This window comes from Bradysia coprophila, unplaced genomic scaffold (genome assembly GCF_014529535.1).
Source record: "Bradysia coprophila strain Holo2 unplaced genomic scaffold, BU_Bcop_v1 contig_24, whole genome shotgun sequence".
NCBI classification, from domain to species: Eukaryota; Metazoa; Arthropoda; class Insecta; order Diptera; family Sciaridae; genus Bradysia; species Bradysia coprophila.
Window position 1 is genome coordinate 43,673 of NW_023503501.1, and position 21,842 is coordinate 65,514.

The window sequence follows — 21,842 nt, forward strand, 5'->3', positions numbered from 1 at the left end:
ATTTGAAATATTTACTGAAATGATCCACGAGCCTCGCTCCAACCGTACAGATTATGGGTGTCGTAGAGTCTACCGTAATCTTGAATATGATCGGGACATATTGTCAAGTCTGAAATATTGTTCTTGATACCCGACGGTTTGTATGGCGGTCTATTAATAAGCGTATCATCACAACCATTCACGTCGCCGTCGGACCAGCTTGCTGGTTCATTCATGTCCTGTAAAATATTACATTTTTGTGTCCTCAACGTGTCCTCAATTTGATTGGAAACTTACTAGCCATAGGCCGTCCCATTCTAGTTTTTCTCTGTAACTGTTACAGATGGTGTACCACCAGTCAACAGTTGAAGGACGAGAAAAATCAGCAAAATAAACTGGACCTCCTTGGCCAGGTCCAGCAGGCTGAAATACGAATTCATTTTAAATATTTTTCGGGAAAAGCGGCAAGTGTTAACCGATGGGTTCGTTGAAAGTCAATTCGGCCAGGTTATTAGATTCACTTCCCGTATATCACTCACCTTCGACCATCCATTTCCATCGCCACCTGGCCAAAGTGTTCCAGTGGAAATAGAGCCATCCGGTCGCTTTACCCAAACATCCATTTCATTTCCAAGCTTTAATGGTTCGTAATCAGCTAGTCGTCGGTCCTCCGACGATATCTGTGAATTCTGGGTATGGGAAGAAAGGAATTTGTTTTTCATTCTGCTGCATCTAAGCAAAATATGGAACATTTCCCACAAGTTCCACACGTCCCACATACCACACTCTGAACGAAATGAATTCCTTTCGCTTTCAATTCGCGAATAAATGCCGGCAGCTCGGCGTAATCGTTGTAAGTGTTGTTTTCGTCGTAGGTGAAGGTCAGCCAATCGTACATTATGTCCAAATCGCCGAATTGGACATCCTGGATCAGGTAAAGTGGATTTCAAATATTTTCGAGGAATTTTTGCAAGGAAAGTCAAGGACAAAACTATAATTGACTTAAGTCTACCGCACCTGTGGAATACCAGCAGCTGCTAGTCTATCAATAGTGGCTCGCATATTGGCCACTGAATTGTAACTCCATCGCCAAAGATTGAAACCTAACGACCAATAAGCAGGAATTGGTTGCGGCCCGACAGCTTGATGATACTGGGCAGTGGCTTGTTCAGGAGTTGGTCCCATAAAGATATAAATATCGAGCAGTCCGCCTATCGTTCGGTATATGTATGACGGTGCGGGCGTTAGAACGAATTCTATGATTGAGATACGGTCAGTTAATTAGATAGGATTTTTCAGACAAGAAAACCACTTTGCTCAATCGAACCTTGTGCATTGCTGTTAAGGTATAGAACGGTGTGAGTGTTTCCGTCATTCTCAACCATGGTATAGGTGGGATGGACGCCGTAAATATTCGTGTTGCCCTAAAATGAACGCAAACCACTTTCTTCAAACCATCAATGAAAACTCATTTGGGTTCTCATACATCCGGGACATTATCTCTCGTGTACAGACCGAACACTTGCCATTTACTAAAGTCATGTTTGTAGGTGGACTGTTCATTCTCACCAATGCCGTAACCAAAGGTGGACGGAACCTTATTAACAATCTGAATGAACTGATCGGCAAACGTGAACCCACCAAGCGATGTATCAAATACGGCCACTCCACTCGACACCCGTATTACTTTGAACGAGAATACGGGATCGTTAGAGTACTCGAGGCGATAGAGTCGATTGCCCGGAACCGTTTCGATCGGTGGATTTATGTCCATAGGCACTTCGTAACGATCGGTGTTGTCTGTAATCTGATGAAAAGACACTGTCACACATCTGACGCACAAACTCGGTCGCCTATGCTTTCACCTTAATTCTGAGCCGTTCATTGTACTCGGTGTAAAAGAAAATCGATATTTCTTCAGCGTCACCGCCAACGTACGAAATATTCGTTGCTCGTCTTAGATTCACTCTGCATCCGCCGGGAATTTCCAACACCGAGCCATCGTTAACGTATCCGTAGTTCAGTGGCAGGTGGCAAGAGGGAGGTGTACCTTTGGCCGAACTGGCACTGCAGTAAATGCATCCTTTCGCTAAGCAACTGGCTTCGGTAACTGATCCGAATGGAAAGCAATCTATTCGATTATTTTCGGTGACGCACTCTTGACCGTAGACTGTAAGAGGGAAAATAAGAACAGTTGTGGTAAATTGTAGATGGTGATGTTGTGCACTAGGTGGAGTGGAGAGTAGCATAAATGTTGTGAGTGTGCTATAGTCTTATCACTTAGCGGACTCAAGATAGTAAACTTTGGGGAGGTCACGCAGATCCAAAGTATATAAACGGAAGGTAATGCAAATTCGCAGTTACGCACGTATCCATACTTCGAGCTGAATTTACTGTATATCGATACACATGCGTAAATACAAGCATTGTAAATGTGCAATTCCATTGTAATGTAATGTGGTGAACCATTAGACTTCTAGGGTGTATAGAAGCTACAAAAATTGAAAATAAAGATTTTCTCAATGAATCTTGGATGTTTATTTAGACGACTGGGGTTATGATCCGCGCCTTCGACTTAGGATCACAACCTCCCAGTCGTCAAAATTGAGACAGAGGTGAATAATCTACTATTATTTGTTTTAGTGGGTGTGCAATGTCTGATATTTTTGGTAATATTGGGTTCCATGCATTGTTTAGGACGAGACATATATCGATGTTCATTAATTGACCTTGGCCAAACCTTCTTTGATTTTTCGTAGATAGAAGTTATTTCTCTAACTATTAATTTTGAGTTTGGCAATCAATTTTATGTCCTTTGTTTCTGATTGTGTGTCTCGCTACTGTCGATTTGTTGTATTCGTGACGTCGGACATTGCCTTTGTGATCTTTCAATCTTTGAACGCTTTTTTTTGATGTATGTTTCATGTTTCGTATCACCTTTCCAACGATACCAAACATGCTGTGTTTCAACATGGCCAAATAACTTTCTTACGGACTTAAGCTAGCCCTTAAGTTACTTGGCGATGTTGAAATACAGTATGTGTGGTATCGTAGGAAAGGTGAGACTCTAGGCTAACTCAGAAATACAAATTTAGAACGACAAAAATAGACCTAGTTCCCAAACAAAGAAAAATTCGTCTATCTCAAAATTGTGCCGTGCACTCGATTTTAATATTATGTGATTCTTAATCACTGTGCTGCCATCTACTAAACCAATGATTGTAAGAAATTTTCGTCCCCAACTTTGTCCGACACGCAAAGCTTCATAATTACTCTTACGCGACCGCGAAGTTCCATCTTTCAAATTGACCGAAAAAAATGTCAAACTCCAGATAACTCCTCTATTATCATACCCACCAAAGCCGGAATACATGTTTCGTACACCTTTTGGACCAGTCCCTTTAGCATATCAAAGGTTTTTTGCCCGGACCCTTACCATCGTGGACAAAAGGGACACACACATCTTCCTCTACAACATATCAAAACATAACCTTCCCTACCCATCACAAATTTGTCCGTTTGTGTCGGTGGTCGTTTTTCACCATTGTGGTTAAAAATTTCACCTTTTTGGTCCGAGTAACATTTACCAATGAATGTACATACCAGGTATGACCGAGTCTTCAAAATCTGTTGATTTATCTTGAACGCACTCATTATTTTTGTCAAAATAGAGTGTTATGATGAAAGAGAAGAAGATATTTTGACAAGTACCCCAAGACAAGTTAAAATAAACTGGTCTTCTGTCCTCTCGCTCTCAATGTAACCACGTTGAAAGAGAAGTAAATACTTTGACAAGTACCCCAAGGCAAGTTATAATAACTAGTCTTCGGTTTTCTCGCTCTGATCATAACAGTCTATAATTTGAAAATGGGTGCGTTACAATCCGTTTTTAAAATCGTTTAAAATCGTCCGAAGTGACATTAGACCATACCTGGGTGGTTTATATTCACCGACTGGTTTACATTCAGGCGCACTTTAAAGTCACATTCTGATGGAAATAACGAAATATTCGGATTCAGCGATGCTGACTGGGCCCATAACCTGTGAGAAAACAGCAGGGGTCCGTGGTTAGGAACTTAAATAAAATACGAGTGCTCTTGAGTAATGACAAAGAGATAATGCTTTATTGATACTTCATAGGTTGGCTCGATATAAACTATAGGGTCGGTATGTAGATACTCGTTATGAATTAAGTTGTTAACGTTAAACTAGTCCAGTTAATAACAACACATTCCGAGCAAAAATTGGCAGAACTTAGACGAAAAAGGGAGTAAAACTATTTTCGTCTTTGCTCTCCATGATGGAGACTCCATCTGGGGCCATATTTTCAATATTTTCGCAAGATGAGATTTTATAAACTTTCGACATTCTCTCTCTTGCTATTTATATAGAGAATTAAAATCTTCGCTGAATTCATTAAATTTTCAATTAAATTTTTTGATTTTTATAATCATCTGGAGTCTTACTTCCACATAATTCCATATAATCCTTGTCATAAAATCAGTGATTTACCCCTCGTCTTTCTTAGTTATACATGTCGGTTGTGAAAACAGTGGATGGTGACACCGACGCGTCCGTCCGTCCGTGACCCCTCTAGCTAGAGTAAATCACAACCTTTTTTCAAAATTCTTTTTTTCCCCGATTGGTATCGACAAAAGTAAGGTCAAGTTCGAAAATGGGCATGGTAGGGTCGGCCCCTCCAGAGCTAGGGCCCTATAGGTGTTTTTCAGTCTTTCGACGATATCTACCGAAATACGCACGCAATAGCTGCTTGTGATATATCAAATGAAAGGTATTGACGAGTAGAACAAAGTTGCTGAACATTGTTTTTGGGTAAGATGCAACGCGAGCTTGTTGGGAGGGCTCAAAGGTCGTTACTCGGCCCTAAGTGTTTTTTGCACATAAATCGAGTAAATCTCATCCGATTTTGCTAGATTTAGTTTTTTATGGAAGGTAACTGAATACCGAAAAGAACGTGTCGAAAAAAGTTTCAAATTTGGGCCCTTGGACTAAGGCCGCTACTCGGCCCTAAGTGTTTTTTGCACATAAATCGAGTAAATCTCATCCGATTTTGCTAGATTTAGTTTTTTATGGAAGGTAATTGAATACCGAAAAGAACGTGACGAAAAAAGTTTCAAATTAGGGCCCTTGGACTCGGCCCTAAGTGTTTTTTGCACATAAATCGAGTAAATCTCATCCGATTTTGCTAGATTTTGTTTTATTTGAGAGATAATTGAATACCGAATAGAATGATGGCAAAAAATGTTTCAAATTTGGGCCCTTGGACTAAGGCCGCTACTCGACTTTAAGTGTTTTTTGCACATAAATAGAGTAAATCTCATCCGATTTTGCTAGATTTTGTTTCATTTGAGAGATATTTGAATACCGAAAAGAACGTGTCGAAAAAAGTTTCAAATTTGGGCCCTTGGACTAAGGCCGCTACTCGGCTCTAAGTGTTTTTTGCACATAAATCGAGTAAATCTCATCCGATTTTGCTAGATTTAGTTTTTTGTGGAAGGTAATTGAATGCCGAAAATAACGTGGCAAAAAAGTTTCAAATTTGGGCCCTTGGACTAAGGCCGCTACTCGGCCCTAAGTGTTTTTTGCACATAAATCGAGTAAATCTCATCCGATTTTGCTAGTTTTTGATTCATTTGAGAGATAATTGAATACCCAATAGAAAGTTGGCAAACAATTTTGGGTTTCTAAAATAATATCGTAAATTGTTGGTTTTATTTGAGAGGTACTTCGTACGGGCTTTCGTAATTGCGCTATGCGCAATTTTAAAAATGAACACTTTCAGTAAATTTGACCATGCCCAACTTGACTTGCATTTTGGTAACAGACGCATTAGAGGGTTGTAGACGTATTAGGGTTCCGGGCGTATTACGGCTACGGACGTATTATGGTTACGGACGAAATAGGATTACGGGTCGTGCGGGGCTAAGTCGCAGCAAACGCTCCGACTGTTCTGATGCCTTGTTTCAATTACATCTTATCCTGTTAAAACGCTCAGTGGTGCCAGTGGACCTATCCACATTTCGTTGGCATTTGAGCCAGCCACGCATAAGATCAAAAATATTTTTTGCGAGTACATGTCATATGAGTACCAATTTGATTGTTGTAGGGCACCATAATTCGTTCGTTCTGCTCAAAAGTCTTCGTCAGTGGCAATTGATACTTTAATGGAGTTGGAACTTACTTTAGATGATATCTTCGTTCCCATTAGACAATAGAACATCATTTCCAAAAACATTCCATATGCAATGGCGTAACCACTTTTCCAATCACTCTTATATGGTCGTTTCAGGTGGTATCAGGATGGTAAGATGTACATTGAACGTAAGTCTTAAGGATAGTTATAGTTTAAAAAAGAACTTACGACGACAATTTGAAACAAACAAATGATTTGACCCAAATACGAAGCAATGAAATAATGAAAAATGTAGTCGTCCAGGAGTCTCTTCACTTCTGCTACGTATCTTAAATAGATTTCCGTAAAATTCAATTTCTTGATTTAAATTTATTAAAAATTCGATTTACGCATCCATGTCTTGCTGTTTCCGACACATGTTTCTTAAGAAAGAATATCGATACGTGCAAGTCGTATCAGATGCCTTGCTCCACATCTCATCTAAAGACTTCACATCTTCTTCGAACATATCGACGAACACGGAGTAGTTCAGAATTAATGCGACAATCATTTGGATAGCGTATACGGTAGCAACGTTGGCAAAAACCCCCGATACCGATGATATAAGGTTTGCCGTAATAAATCCAGAAAATGTTGACAAATCCACAAACATATATTCGATTGGCAGTAAGGAAATGAGTTCATGATCCACAAGAAAAGCTTTGGTTGGATAAGCGAGAAAAATGGTAATTGATGCCATAACAACAATGGTGGTCCACATGTAGAATCGAGAATTGTATAGCAAACGGTCACGAATTTTAGCTGCTCGACCGCCACTCTTATTCGCTTTACATACCCTAATCGAGAATTGATCAGTGCTCTTGCTGATTGAAAACTTTTGAGGAATACCACAATTTTTAACACCATCTAAAATTGGAAAAAGAGTGGTTACAACCGACTATGTTCCGTGCTACCAACGCACTTCAAGCAAAAATGCTTCTAATGACAGCTGCCAAATAGAGTACTACTTTGTATGAAAATTTGTTCAAAAATTTTTTACAGTGCCAAAAATCGTTCGTACACTGTCAAGTTTCAGTACTCTTTTTAGAGTACCACTCATGTTTGAAGTGCGTTGGTACTACCCAAAACATATACTCACCGAAATCGTGATGCCGTAGCATGCCAACGTCTCCAAAAGCCTATAGTAGTTCTTATTTACGACGTGCAGATATTGTGTGTATGTTAGTTGAGAGACAATCACAAAAATGAGAAACAAACTGACACAAAACAGAAACCCAGGCTTCCAATCGAATTCAATATCAACGCCCAATATATCACCAAAATAACGAAACATTTTCAAATCCCGTTCAACGATCAAGTAATTTTCCATGTCTTCATCAGATTCCTGTTCAGAAGTTACTCTCAATTGGTCCGACTGATGAATTTGTTCGAGCCTAGTCCCACTAATTCCGAATCCGGAATCCATCGTTACCTTGGCCTTAGCAATTCTACGTTTTAACTTTGTTCATTTTATTGGATTCGTAATTTGAACCTTAGTGAATTCGGCTGAGTTTTTCATTCCTGTATCTAGAGGGACGTTCAGCGGTGAACCATTAATGTACTCCCCAAACCCGTCGTCCGAAACCTTCTTCGTCATCTTTTATCCAGATAAATTTTTAATCAGATCGTTGCAGCCATATAGTCTAACTGTCTATTTACCTTAGAAGTCATATTATCGACCGTCTCCAAAGCTATATGTATGTCTTACCTTTAAGGAATACTACAAAACAGTAATCAATAAAAAAAAGTTGTGTGAAAGGAGCGGCAGTTACTGTTCCAAAGTAAATTGTAAATTATAATTGCTGTAATTTTTACATTATGAATTATTAACTCAATTTCACTTAATTATTGACACACCATAAATATTGCGCATCATCAACACGTGGTATGTTTGGGAATAAGCCTTACTAGTTCATTTCTCTTCTAGATATACTCAGAGTGAAGAGTATAATCATGCTTGAAGGGCGTTGGCGACTGGTGAAGTTTGTATGAATATGAATACTCTACGTCGATCTGATATATTTCAGTATGGGCAAATACAAAAAGTTAGAAGAATAAGAAATTTAGAACAATGGATTTGAATGGATACGAAAATGATCTTTTATTCTTGTCCAAAGGAATAGAATTCTACTTTTGCTTCCGCAGTTAACTTTGGGAAGGTCACGCAGATACAGATTACAGATACACCACAGTTAAACGATATAATGGCGGAATTGATACAAAAAATCACCAGCTCGTGATGATTCTCGTCATAGTCTTGGTGGGGTGAATTTTCTTAAAACAGGGGCAACACAACAGCAGACCCAAGAGAATTTTAAGTTGCTAAGCGTCGAGAAATAAACGGAAATTTCTCCCCAATTTTCATTATCAGAGCTAGGGATTGCTACCGAAAAGTCTTTGAAAACTCGACTTTTAGCACCATCATAGAAAAACCAGAAATTCAAAAATCAGAGTATTTTTGAAACATATTAGTCAATACAAAATATGTTACGAACCAATGCATTGTGCATTGGACGAACACCTAAATTTTACTTTGAAGAAAATTTGTGTTGACGGTCCTGCTGAGGGGATTCCTGGCTGTGCCTTAAAAAAACTAATACATGTTGTAATACAACACCATAATATTTAGTGCAACATTTAGCATCGCATTTATGACTCCACTTGTGCTTGTTATCAACCATAAGACAATTGGATAGCAAAGACGAAACAGGAACAGATTTTTTTTCGTGTGCTCATATTTTGTCGTTAAAGGCTTAACTTAACCTTTTTTTACAGTAGATTGTCTTCACTGCGTACTATTATTGTCAAAATTTACTTTCACTGTATCCCGTTGAACTCAAAATTGAAGCAAAGAATCCATCTTTATCATCTGACTTTTAAAATTGAAATTGACATACTGTTCAAACCTTATTGGTTTTGACTAAATTTTCCGAGTTTGAAGGAACGTTCAATGATGAACCATTCAATTGGTGGATGTGCTCCCCAAAATCGTCGTTTGAAGTAACCCTTATCCAGATAAATTTTTATGCGGATAGTCGCAGTAATAGTCTAATTGTATATTTACCTTTATCATATAATCGATTGTCTCAACGCACTTCAAGCAAAAGTGCTTCGAGTGACAGCTGTCAAATAGAGTACTATTTTCTATGAAAAATGTTTCCAGATCTTTTTACAGTGTTAAAATTTGTTTGAAACACTGTCCCGTTTCAGTACTCTATTTAGAGTACCACTCATGCTTGAAGTGCGTTGATTGTCTGCAAGACAATAAGATAATATGTCTTATCTCTACGGAATAACATGAAACAGTAATCAATAGAAAAAGTATTTATGCGAATGGAACGGGAGTTGTTCTTCCATAGTAAATTGTAAATTAATAATCATGGACATATTTTTACATTACGAATTATTAACTCAATTTCACTGAATTAATGACACACCATAAATATTGCGCATCGCATATTGTAGCCATTGCTTCCAATCAAAAAATTGATTTTATTGTGCGGTGAATTGTATACGAGTATGAATAGAATACTCTCCTCCCTTGAATTTAAATATTTCAGTATGAAGAAACGGAAAATAAAAATAAAAGAAATTTGAAGGTCCCTGCTATAGGTTTGGTTGGCTAATCTTCCAGCAAAGGACGCTTTCTTTCAGAAAGTTTCTTGTTTTGTCTACTGAAGTATGAATTCTGTAAGCTATAAAGGTAATGAGACGTAATGCTACGGCACGTTTCGAGCCAGCTCCGTCTGTGACTGAATGTATTGCTGTTGGTTTAAATATGAAATGGGTAATCTGTAAATAAATCTTACAAACCTTTGCTTTCTTGGAGATTCAATGTTGACCGTGAAGTTTATTTATTTCAACGAACGAAAGGGAAACAAATCCTTACACAAATGTTCGGACAGCTTTGCTTGGAGTCGAATGTCGGCCTTCTTAGATAACACATAAGATCATAAACTTACGATGAGAAATACGTGAGTACAAGAATTTAAAATTAAAAGTTGAAAGAGACTGCAAAGCGTTTCGCTTGGTCTGTAATATCTAAATTACTTAATCTTTGTATTGCTTTGATTTACTGCGTACAGAGTACTCGGTGGTTACATACCTATTCACATCATTGCACTACAATCTAAACATCAATAAATCTAACCGACCTAAGTATTACAATTGAAGTTTCTCAATAGAATCATGTCAACTTCTTATTGATGTTCATCACTGTGCTGACTTTCTGTCATCTTAGACTCAGCCGGTTCAACGGACTCTACTGATGTCATTCATTCGCTGTAGTAAAACTATGGCAAAATAAAATAAAGTGAGTTGAGGGCCTATCCTTCGCGGTGCGATGGCGGGGCTGTTGGCGGTCACTGATCAACAACCGAATGAAGGTCACAACCGTTTATTTAATTCACTTTCAAGGCTATCATCAAGAATAATTGCATCCGGTACTTTGAAGAGCAGGACACCGATGTCAGCGAAACCAGAAGCAGAGGCGACCAATACGGAATAATCCAAATACAATACAGAGTCCTAAACAACTTCAAGCAATATATTGAAATAAGTGTAGATGCTCTTAACAACCTGAAAACGTTTAGGAAAAATGTATTCGACAATCAGCGAGCTTATGAATATTTTTCAATTACATTCGTTCCACTCAATACGCTTAGTGGTGCCAACGGACCTATCCGCAATTCTCTGGCGTTTGTAGAAGCCATCCATAAGGTCAAAAATACTTTTTGCGAGTACACGTCATATGAATACCAATTTGACTTTTGTAGAGCACTTATAATTCGTTCATTCTGTTCAAAAGTCTTCGTCAGTGGCAATTGATGCTTCAATGGAGTTGGAACTTACTTCAGATGATATCTTCGTTCCCATTAGACAATAGAACATCATTTCCAAAAACATACCATATGCAATGGCGTAACCACTTTTCCAATCACTCTTGTATGGTAGTTATCAGGATGGTAGGATGTGCATTGAACGATTATTTTAATGACAGTTATAGTTTAAAAAAGAACTTACGACAACAATTTGAAACAAACAAATGATTTGGCCTAAATACGAAGCAATGAAATAATGGTAAATGTAACCATCCAGGACTCTCTTCACTTCTACCACATATCTGAAAGAGATTTTTTATAAAATTCATTTTTTTCATTTAATTTTTGCTAAAGTTTGATTTACGCATCCATGTCTTGCTGTATCCGACAAAAGTTTCTCAGGAATGAATGTCGATAGGTGAAAGTTGCACCTGATACTCGGTTACATACCTCATCTAAAGACTTCACATCTTCTTCAAACATATCAACGAATATGGAGTAGTTCAGAATTAATGAGACAATTATTTGGATAGCGTACGCGGTAGCAACGTTGGCAAAAACTCCTAATAGCGACGATATTAGGTTTGCCGTAATAAATCCATACAATGTTGACAAGTCCACAAAAATATATTCGATTGGCAGTAAGGAAATGAGTTCATGATCAACAAGAAAAGCTTTGGTTGGATAAGCGAGAAAAATGGTAATTGATGCCATAACAACAATGGTGGTCCACATGTAGAATCGAGAATTGTATAGCAAACGGTCTCGGATTTTAGCGGCTCGATAGCCCCTTCCATTCGCTTTACACACCCTAATTGTAGAATTGATCAGTGCTTTCATTGCTTTGTAACTTTTGAGGAATAACACAATTTTTATCACCATCTAAAATTGAAAAGAGAGTGGTAGCTGACTATGTTCCGTTACCCAAAACGTAATGCTCACCGATATCGTGATGCCGTAGCATGCCAACGTCTCCAAAAGCCTATAGTAGTTCTTATTTACGACGTGCAGATATTGTGTGTATGTAAGTTGAGAGACAATCACAAAAATGAGAAACAAACTGACACAAAACAGAAACCCAGGTTTCCAATCGAATACCATATCAACGCCCAATATATCACCAAAAAAACCAAAAAATTTCAAATCCCGTTCAAAGATCAAGTAATTTTCCATGTCTTCATCAGATTCCTGCTCAGAAGTTACTCTCAATTGGTCCGACTGATGAATTTGTTCGAGCCTAGTCCCACTAATTCCGAATCCGGAATCCGTCGTTACCTTGGTCTTAGCAATTCTACGTTTTAACTTTGTTCATTTTATTGGATTCGTAATTCGAACCTTAGTGAATTTGGCTGGGTTTCTCGTTCCTGTATCTAGAGGGACGTTCAACGGTGAACCATTCAACTGGTGGGTGTACTCCTCAAACTCATCTTCCGTAGACTTCTTCGTCGCCTGTTTATCCGAAAAAATGTTTTAATCAGATTGTTGTTCCTCATTACCCGTCTAAGTCAGTCTAACTGTCTATTTATACCTTTGAAGTCATGTTAGCAACTGAATAATATCCTCTCTCTGAGGTGTACTACGAGGTAATAGCCAACAGAAAGGATATTCGAATATAGCTGGAGGTATTTTTTTATAGAAAATTGAAAATTAATCATCACTGACGCAATTTTTACATTACGAATTATTAACAAAATTTCACTAAATTATTAACAATATTATTATGCGCATAACACTATTTAGAATTATAAAATTGATTTTATTGTGCGATGAATTTTCGATGAGTAGACTATGTACTCCTAGTGTAGTATCTACATTGTGACGACTAGGTGCTGATCATTTTCCTATAAAAATTAAAATCATTCTTACGGGTTTTTGATAGCATCCGTTAGGCAAAAAACAGGCACCCAGGCTTCCAATCGAATTCCATATCACCGACCAATACAGCACCAAAATAACGGAAAATTTTCGAATTCCGTAATCAGGTAATTTTTAATGTCATCAGATTCCGGATCACAAGTCCTACTCGTTCCACATCCGGAATCCGCCTTGATCTTGGCAATTTCACATTTTTGTCTTAAAGCTGCGATCGCACTTACTCCGTTTAGTTCTCCGTTCACTTTTAAACAATGAGAAATGGGAGGAGCTTCCATTATTCGTTCGTAAACGGAGCGCAAAACGGTGTAAGTGCGTGGACACAATATTAATAATTTTTACAGTGGCTCATCATTACAATTGGTTAAATCCCACATTTAAAAAAGATAAAAGTTGAACTTGCGAAGATGGTTCTGTTAAGTAAATGGACAATAGAGCCGACGGTGTGAAAGTGTTAAGTTAGCATTTAAAAAGAGACCAGTCCAAAGGAATTTAATGTTTGGCTCTTTTTCGGAGATATTTTACGTCAAACTTTCTTTACATCGGTTACATTGCTTGAGAGTGACACTATTCACCCAGTAATTATATGTCACATTTTTTCACATTTCCACATTTGATTGGTAATTTTACTTGGTAATTTCCCTTTACTAGGGAGGGAAAATGGACTTTCCATCCCTAGGAAAAAGTCTTTTCCTCCTTCGTAAAGGAAAACGTCATACTACACTCGGGAAGGAATTTAATATTTCGTATCACGATTAAAGCCATCGGACACATTTACTCATCTGAATACGAAATTTCAAATTCCTTCCCTTGTATAGTAATATTATCACATAAGCGAAAGCAGACAACAGGCCTGAAGTGTAATTTTTGAATTCCCCTAGTTGACTAATTTTGACATCCGAACACATCGCGCATAAAATACCTCACGATTTTACGAGATAATTTGGTTATCTTGGAGAGGGATTAACAAGATTCCTCCTCCGTCGTGATAGCCTTCTTCACCCACAAATAAGCAATGCACTAATAAACGGGCTTGTGAATATGTAATTTGAAATGAAAACTCGTACGTGTTTATCATTATTATAGTTTATCATTGCAAATTGTTACAAATCAACATCATCGACAAATTATTCAACACGTTTCCAAATTCTAACAGCTGTGTTAATCGGTCGAACCTCACAGCCTTCAACCAAAAATTTAGTTCCTGTTCCCGGACCTTCAAATTTTCCAGTATTAATTCTTTTTGACCAACCATTAGTTGGCAACCATGAATCAAGAACATCAGCATTGCCACCTGTACTTCCTACTCTGGCTATTCTCGGAGCGCATGGTTGTTGCACTTCATCCCATGCTGCAGAATCGCCTCCCAACGGATCGATTTGCAAACATGTATTGGCGTTTGAATTTGGCTGTTCAATCCAAATGTTACGACTCGTAAATTGGCCAATTTGAGCGAGGAAACTGTACAGTTGCAATGGATTCACTTGAATCAGTGATGGCCTGTTAATTAAGTCACTTTGATCAGAGCAAAACTTTACCGCCTCACTATACGTCATTGGTTTGTAAAATAATTTGAGACACAAGTCTTCGTTATACGCGATCCAGTCATTTTCACAATCAGATCCATCTGAAATATTATCAGTAATTATTGGACATTTTTTAGGATCTGTAAGGTACTCACTAGAAACTTTCACGTAAATCACAAATAATGTGAAGAGAAACAAAATCTTCATGATTTTCGAAAGCAATCTTCTACTAAACTGAAAATTTAATTTCACTTTTAAGCTTAAGATGAGGTAGAATATTTAGAAATATAAAAAAATTGCATGTGAAAAGTGATAAGATTGGTTAATCTCGATTCTGCACAGCGATAGAATAAGGTTAAGCCTTTGTGTAAATAAATGCAAACAAGGGCAATAACGCGATACTCGTGCAAATAATGTAACTTTGGTTTAAAAAAAACAACGATGGATGTGACGCAAGTGAACGTAATACCTCAATCGGTTTAAACGATACAAATCAGAAATAATTTATTTTACCAAGCATGAGTGGCATTCTACATAAAGTATACTAAAACGGGTCACTGAAAAAAATCTGGAAACATTTTTCATAAAAAATAGTTCTCTATTTGGCAGCTGTCACGCGAAGAACTTTTGCTTGAAGTGCGTTGCTTTTACCTCTGTTAACATTTGAAGTACGAAAACCCTTTACACTGACTGCATTTAGTACGGGCGGTACAACTGGAACAGGAATAGCAGATTTCCGGGAGTCAATGGAGATTTCTAACACTTTTTTGTTAGTGTATAAGGACTTTTATGATCGTTCCCCCGTGGCCGATTGGTTTTTGTAGCCACTTAGTCATTGCAAATAAGTTGAAGGAGTTGAAGTTGAAAAATCAGGAAGGTGAAATGGTCGATACGCCTTAATCGAACTGTTTCTATTAGACAATCTTCAAAATCCACCACAATCAAACGAAATCCTCATTTACCTGGTAGATGATCAAGGTTTCACCAGCTTTTCAGTTCTAACATTGTACTTTTTACAATAAACTGAAAGATCATAAATGGAAAGGGGAACAGTTTCTGGTAGTGTGGTAAAAGAAACATGTTCAGTGGCCGGGTGGTTTTGCCATTACTTTTTTCGCTAGTAATTCAATACTCACCTGGTTTGAGAGTTCTTGAAATGATTTCATTAAACGTTATCGTTTATAACGAGTTTTAAAATTTGATTTTATTGTTCATTCAAAATTTTCCTAGAATTGTGACACATTTACACGCGCTAATAAGATAAGCGTAATTTCATTATAATTTGGCAAATAAATGCGGGCGGGCACATGATCTATTCAGATTTAAATTTAGACTTAAGACTTCGGGTGCCAACGTCTCCAAAATTCTATAATAATCATGATTTTTGATGTGCATCGATTGTGTGTTAGTTGAGAGACAATCACAAAAACAAGAAACAAACAACGAACAGAAACCCAGGCTTCCAGTGGAATTCTATTTCAACGACAATAAGGCAAAATAACGAAAAACATAGCTAACGCCGACCCGTACGAAACACCTATTCGTATCAAAAGCCTTTAATGTGAAACTCTTCATTTCTCTTACTTCATTTTCTTCTCTGCTGAAAAACTATTCTCCCTTTAAAATCACTTACATTATCCACTCTTTGCCTTGTTATCATATACAACTAAATTGCCGGAGGCAATATAGACAGCCCCGTACGAAGACAAATTTCATAAATTCCTATTTAAACAGCTATATACCGCTATATTTAACTATATTTCACTATAAATAAACATTTCACAGATAAATATATGCTATTATATAGCTCTATATGCCTGTATATAGCTCAATATAGCTGTATATAGGTATATATAGATGTCCGTATATGGAATCCCTGAAACCCCACACACATAACAAATTATTTCCATGTTAACAGAAACTCTCTAAGTATCATTTTTCCCAAGATATTTCTATTTTACTAAAATCCAATATGGCCGCCGGCAGCCATTTTGTTAGGAGACCGGAAATAGTACCGACGCTTTACATTCGTTAATACCTTTCAAACAAAAAAAAATTCATGAAATTCGGTCAAAATTTACTCGAGATATTGTCAAAATACACCACGTTCACTGTACTTCCGAGTAGCCAGATAAGAGCTCACTCCAAGAGACCTAGCTCACGCTCCGGAGAACATAATTTGAAAAACTTTTTTTTCCCTGATTGGTACGGTCAATACCTATCTAATAAAGCTAAAATATGACGAAATATGTTCAAATGTGGCCGACCTACAAGCAAAAACTGCTTGCCGCCCTGTGCCTGTTCCACACCAAGGGGTCTAACTCACGAGTCGGTCATCCGATTTCCATAAACTCTTTTTTTGTCGATCGGTATTGTAAATACCTTTTATTTGACGTATCACTTACAAGTTTAACGTTTAAATGTCCGGAGATATCTTCGAAAAACCGTAAAGCACTTATTGGGCCACAGCTCGGGAGTGGTCGATCCAAAATCACTCATCTTCGAACTTAGCCTGTCTTTTGACATTACCAAACGGGAAAAAAAAGAATTTTCAAAATCGGATGCGTTTTACTCAAGTTATCGTGCAGACAGACGGACAGACGGACATTTTTTTTCTCGCGGATTTGGCATCTCTAGACAACCACAATAGGTTTCCCCTTACTCAGGGAGTCCAATTCGACGTGTTACAAACGTATGCGTAAACCCATAAGACCCCAGTACTTCGTACGGGTCTAAAAATAGAGTCCGGTCAAAGATGAGGGAATTGTTCATGGCTTTAGGCTCCGGTTCTTTTTACCTTTGAAATTATAACAACTACCGTCTGTCAGGTTATAGTCGCTATAGTCGTTATAGTCAGGAATATTGCGAGAAAGTAATCAATAGAGCATCGCTTGAATTTTTTACTTTACGAATTATTAACGGAAATTCACTTAATTTCGTACATACCAATTTTGCTTTACCTGAGACGAAAAGCTCAGGGGCGCAAATTGCAAGAACCGAAATTCCGTACACAGAAAACCAAAACAAGACTCCTTTTCACATTTATTGAACTTCAAGGAAACATCCTTCGGAGAAACATCCTTTGGAACGACAAACAGAGCTATAGCTCTTCCCTTTCCCGCACATCACGTAAAAATCACGCTTTCAGCTTGACACCTCGAGCGATATCATAGATTTTAGAAGTTACACATGGCTAGCGCGACACTTTTCTCTTTAGAGGTTTTTGTTGGGATATCATTCGTTTTGGAAGTTTTGAACTCAACCATACTATGAAAACTGAAATTATTCCGAATAAACGAACTCTCTATTTTGTAAGGATTCAAAAATAAGCTAAAAAATGAAAAAGTTTAAAAATTTAAGAAATACTAACTATCAAAGAATAGCTTCAAAATACGTCACTACTCATTCTCCGCTCGAATAGCTCGAATTTCACCCGTTTCAGAAGCTCCATCTCCCTCTTCCCACTTGAATGATTTGCAAAACCTTTAATTTGTCTCGCCGAGACCTTTCAAGCTTAAAAGCTATAATACATACATCACAATATCCATACATCCTCAAATACACTAGAAAAACCGTTCACAACCATAAAAAAACCCTGTAAAATGGCCCTAAGGGGCCAATAACACAAAATGACGAATTTTCCTGGAGTATTTGCCGATCACAGTTTCATTTTTATTGACCAGAAGGGGCTAGCGCCACGGACTGTGCCACCATGATTTTGGGTTCAGACGCAGAAATCGTCGTCACCTAAAATGATATCGGTTTTTTTTTTACAAGTATCCACCACAGGGCCTTGAGTTGCCTTCTCCTTATAGTGGTTTTTTGACTGTTTGTTTAATACATATGACTTATCAGTTCAGCAGTCCGTCGATGGCATATTTCGTGGTAGAAAGGAAAAAGATTTATTTTTTGGTTTTGATTTTTCTTTTCATTTTAGTTTTTTAATTAACAAATAAATAACTTCGCAATTTATTATATTTTGTTAACCGATGAAAATAAGGCTTCATTTCTTAAAATATATGGAGGACTGTAGCTTCAATAGCCTCAATCTCGTACGCAATGGATCATCTCAATCCGCAATTTTCTTCTCTTCTTTTTAAATCATTTTAACTATGCGAACAAAAACGGAAAATACTTTTTCTCGGTAAAAATTGTGAACAGAAATTTTCTATGAAACGCCATTTCATACACAAATACAATCAACATTAATCCTCAATCTGGAATCTGTGAAATTGACAATCCGTCAATGATGGATCCATCCGTCAAGAAATCATAGCTCTGCGTCAAAATATCGGTCAATTCATCGGAATTCGAATTATTTCCACTAAATGGAAAAAAAGAACTGATCGACGGCATCGACGGACCGTTAACGTTGACGCCGTTGATCACATCGTCGGATTCATTTAACGGTATCGGCACATCTTCAAAGTCATTGGACTGTAATGCTTGTTGCAATTTGGAAATATTACTGAGAATGATCCGATTGTACAGTTCAACCTGTGGATAGCCACCGTTTTTGATTTCGAGCAGCGGTTGCCAACGGAAGTAACATTGTGTCCAGAGTTCCAGGTCACGGATGTTGGTTTGCGGCTCGATAAAACGGTCCTGAAGGCAAACAAAAGCCAAATGTCTCGGAAATTAAGCAAAAAAAAATTCAATTTGTTACAAACCTCTGGCAGCTGACTGGCCACGGCTGCTGCTTGTGGAACATGCATCGTCATTCTTGAGCCAGTTTGATGTAGGCCAGGTAAAGGTATCGCAGTGGGTGGTAGAAATGCCATTGATTTTCTCGATTGTTCTGGTGGCTTCTTAAACAGTGGATTGGCGAACAGGACCATGTCTTTGTCGGAGAATTGTTCGCCCCAATCCCATACCGGTCGCAGAATTAAGTGTTCCTATCAATGACGAATGCGAATCAATTGAATGCGGAAGGATTTTCGCAGTCAAAGAAAACCTTACATTTTTGTGGGCGTATTGCCGATCGTGTTCCGAATTGAATTGGAATGTGTCAAATAACGGCAGAAAAGCGGAGTCCCAAATTGTCGTAAGAAATGTTTCGGAATATTCAAATTCTTCTGGAAATTGTTGAATCAATTGCCATGTGCAGTCAAGAAACAGTAGAAACAGGGGACTTTGCTCGGTTGTGTCACTGTTTATGACGTGGCCCAGTCTATCACTGAAATATGTTGCGAAAATGGATATGACTATCACCTAAACAAGATTGAATCATCAAATTTTCCTCACCTAAACGGATGACCCAGCGACACCCAATCCTTCTGTATCAATGCCTGGAAACCGCTTAATGTTCGGTAATATGGATCCAACATAATTTGCGTTAAGCTAGAGATCACACAGCACATGTCGCGACCTTCACTCTCTTGCAGTACGACCGTTTCTCGTTGACGCATTTTCATCGCCGCCTCATTCGAATACTTTAGACATAACGACACGTAAAACAGCCAACACGACTTATCGAGTAAGGTGTAAAATCGAACATCTTGAACCATAAATTGCCGTGAGCAGTCTGGTGTGCAGAGTTCTCGTAGCTTTAGAAAACTGGCCTGCACTTCCTGGATCGACGGCAGGACTTTGTTCAGTTCCATAATACTTGGCTGTTTCATCGCTGGATCACACTTTCGGACCAGTTCCAACATCTTGTTTTCTGGCTTCGTATCGGTTATTGTTGGTATCAGCTCGGCCATTCTGACCAGAGATGCATTTTCAAGACTATACACCTGAAGGGAGACCGGAATGGTTAATTATATTGAATCGAAATTTTCGCTTTACAAAAACAACCCGATGGCAGATGGCATTCTAGCAATCACTGACCATTTTTCCAAAATTCCAAAAATTACTCAAACCATCATCGAGTATCCGCCATTGGGTCAAGACCACACACTCACCCAAATAGCTGCACGGGACCGATTGAACGACTCTGCCAATTTGATGTACTCGATTTCCGTTACGGTTTTTGGTATAACATAGTGCATTGGTAACGTTCGTTCGGGAATGTTATCTTCCCGTTCACGAGACAATACACGCCAGCCGGTCGCTCCACACCGCAGCAGTTCCTGTGACCAATCCATTTTCTTGTTATACATTGGTATAGTCCTCAGTGTGTTGTAGTAGTTCTCTCTGTAACGGCGTTCAGAGAATAAGAACGTTTCACAGTTGTACATAAAGAACAACCAACTCACTTGTAATTGTACGAAAATAGCAAATTGTGTCGATTCGGGAACGCGAATTTCGCCAGTGCCTCAGCAATGTGTTTGCCCTTACCGACTTCTGATCGTTTAAAACCGAATTTGAAGACACGGAAGTTCTACAGGTTTGAACAGAATGATTAATTGGAACAGTGTCACATCAAAGTGAAACGGTTGGTTGGTCTAGTCACCTTGCAAATGATATGTAGCACATCTAATTTTGATAAAATTTTTACATTTGGTGCAACTAGTCGCTTTTTTCGATCGTTGATTTGATATATGTAGTCGATGTTTGACAGGGTGACGTCGTTTTTCCCAAGAAAAACATTGTCCTGGTACACAGATGATGCATCCGTCTGTGTTTAAGAAAAATTAATTGCGCATACAGTATACGGTCGTGTGACATTGAATTTTACTTTGTCTGGACTTACATCATCGAAGGAAAGGAATGACAATTTAAAATTGGTAATCACCAGTACACCTGGAATACCATTATCGTCTTTAATTTTACTAGTCGGACTAAACAACAATACATTGCGCGCTCTGGCCACCTCCAATTCACCTAAGATTAACATTCAATGAACGTGAAACGGTGATGTCATTTCCCGTTGTTGCATGTTGAACTTACCGGACAAAAGTTTCGGATCTGGATTCACTTGTTCGCTGCCATTTAATGCCTAAATTTCGTTGGGCGAGAGAGAAAAAAGGGTGTTTACCAAATGTGCAAAAAACATCAGACGACTGATTATTGAATTCATAAATTTGAGCGATTAACAAAATGACACACCTCACTGTCCAAATAACTGGTGAAGTTTTTTTTCGATTTTGTTTTGATTTCAGCCATTTCATCATATACGTGACCAACAAATAAATTAACCGAGTGTAAAATTAGCACTGATTTTGCAAAACAAATAACTTTTATTTTTGGCTTCGATTTTATTATTTATTTTTTTTAAACAAAAGGAACAGAAAACATAACCTTAAAAATCAGTAAACAAATTGAGTGAAAATAAATAATTCAAATCATTTCCCATCAGTTCCGCAATCACTTGACTGAAGCGGGTAATTCATTTTCGATTGAATTTGTTTTGTGAAGAGAAATGTTTAAAAAAAAAGAGTTACGATAATTTGGACGTTTGTGGTATGTAGAGAACTGGGAAGAATGACAGCTTTATTATTGACACTATTTTCATTCGCATCAAGTTGCACAACTTGCTCAACAGTGTTGGTAGTTTATCGTTACAAAATT

General features: G+C 38.0%; 2 protein-coding genes, 1 long non-coding RNA gene and 1 pseudogene across 5 annotated transcripts; all 4 read right to left on the reverse strand.

Annotated features, from left to right (window-relative positions):
• Positions 1-11: 11 nt before the first annotated feature.
• Positions 12-7,843, reverse strand: LOC119078136 (annotated as a pseudogene).
• On the reverse strand, positions 6,038-12,590 carry LOC119077755 (odorant receptor 67d-like). Of its 3 annotated transcripts, none has more exons than XM_037185067.1 (8): positions 12,521-12,590; positions 12,328-12,441; positions 11,935-12,273; positions 11,357-11,874; positions 11,195-11,294; positions 11,024-11,113; positions 10,813-10,980; positions 10,553-10,750 (listed from the first exon to the last, which is right to left on the reverse strand). In XM_037185067.1, the coding sequence occupies exons 1-8, from the start codon at positions 12,530-12,532 to the stop codon at positions 10,700-10,702; spliced, it is 1,392 nt and encodes a 463-aa protein (XP_037040962.1). In that variant the 5' UTR covers positions 12,533-12,590; the 3' UTR covers positions 10,553-10,699. The 3 variants fall into 3 exon arrangements, 2 of the variants coding, with proteins under 2 accessions (XP_037040962.1, XP_037040963.1); XM_037185068.1 differs by having other exon boundaries at positions 10,813-10,968; positions 12,521-12,587; XR_005087864.1 differs by lacking the exons at positions 10,553-10,750; positions 10,813-10,980 and adding an exon at positions 6,038-6,138 and having other exon boundaries at positions 11,024-11,294; positions 12,521-12,583.
• A 1,837-nt stretch (positions 12,591-14,427) lies between these two features.
• On the reverse strand, positions 14,428-14,636 carry LOC119077762. Its single transcript, XR_005087867.1, has 2 exons — positions 14,546-14,636; positions 14,428-14,491 (listed from the first exon to the last, which is right to left on the reverse strand). It is a non-coding gene; the product is annotated as an uncharacterized LOC119077762 (long non-coding RNA).
• A 3,678-nt stretch (positions 14,637-18,314) lies between these two features.
• LOC119077763 (myotubularin-related protein 10-B) lies at positions 18,315-21,773 on the reverse strand. Its single transcript, XM_037185072.1, has 10 exons — positions 21,381-21,773; positions 21,222-21,270; positions 21,025-21,155; positions 20,785-20,949; positions 20,588-20,712; positions 20,294-20,525; positions 19,635-20,125; positions 19,350-19,566; positions 19,061-19,285; positions 18,315-18,995 (listed from the first exon to the last, which is right to left on the reverse strand). Exons 1-10 carry the CDS (start codon positions 21,435-21,437, stop codon positions 18,603-18,605), a joined length of 2,085 nt encoding a protein of 694 aa, XP_037040967.1. The 5' UTR covers positions 21,438-21,773; the 3' UTR covers positions 18,315-18,602.
• Positions 21,774-21,842: the final 69 nt, after the last annotated feature.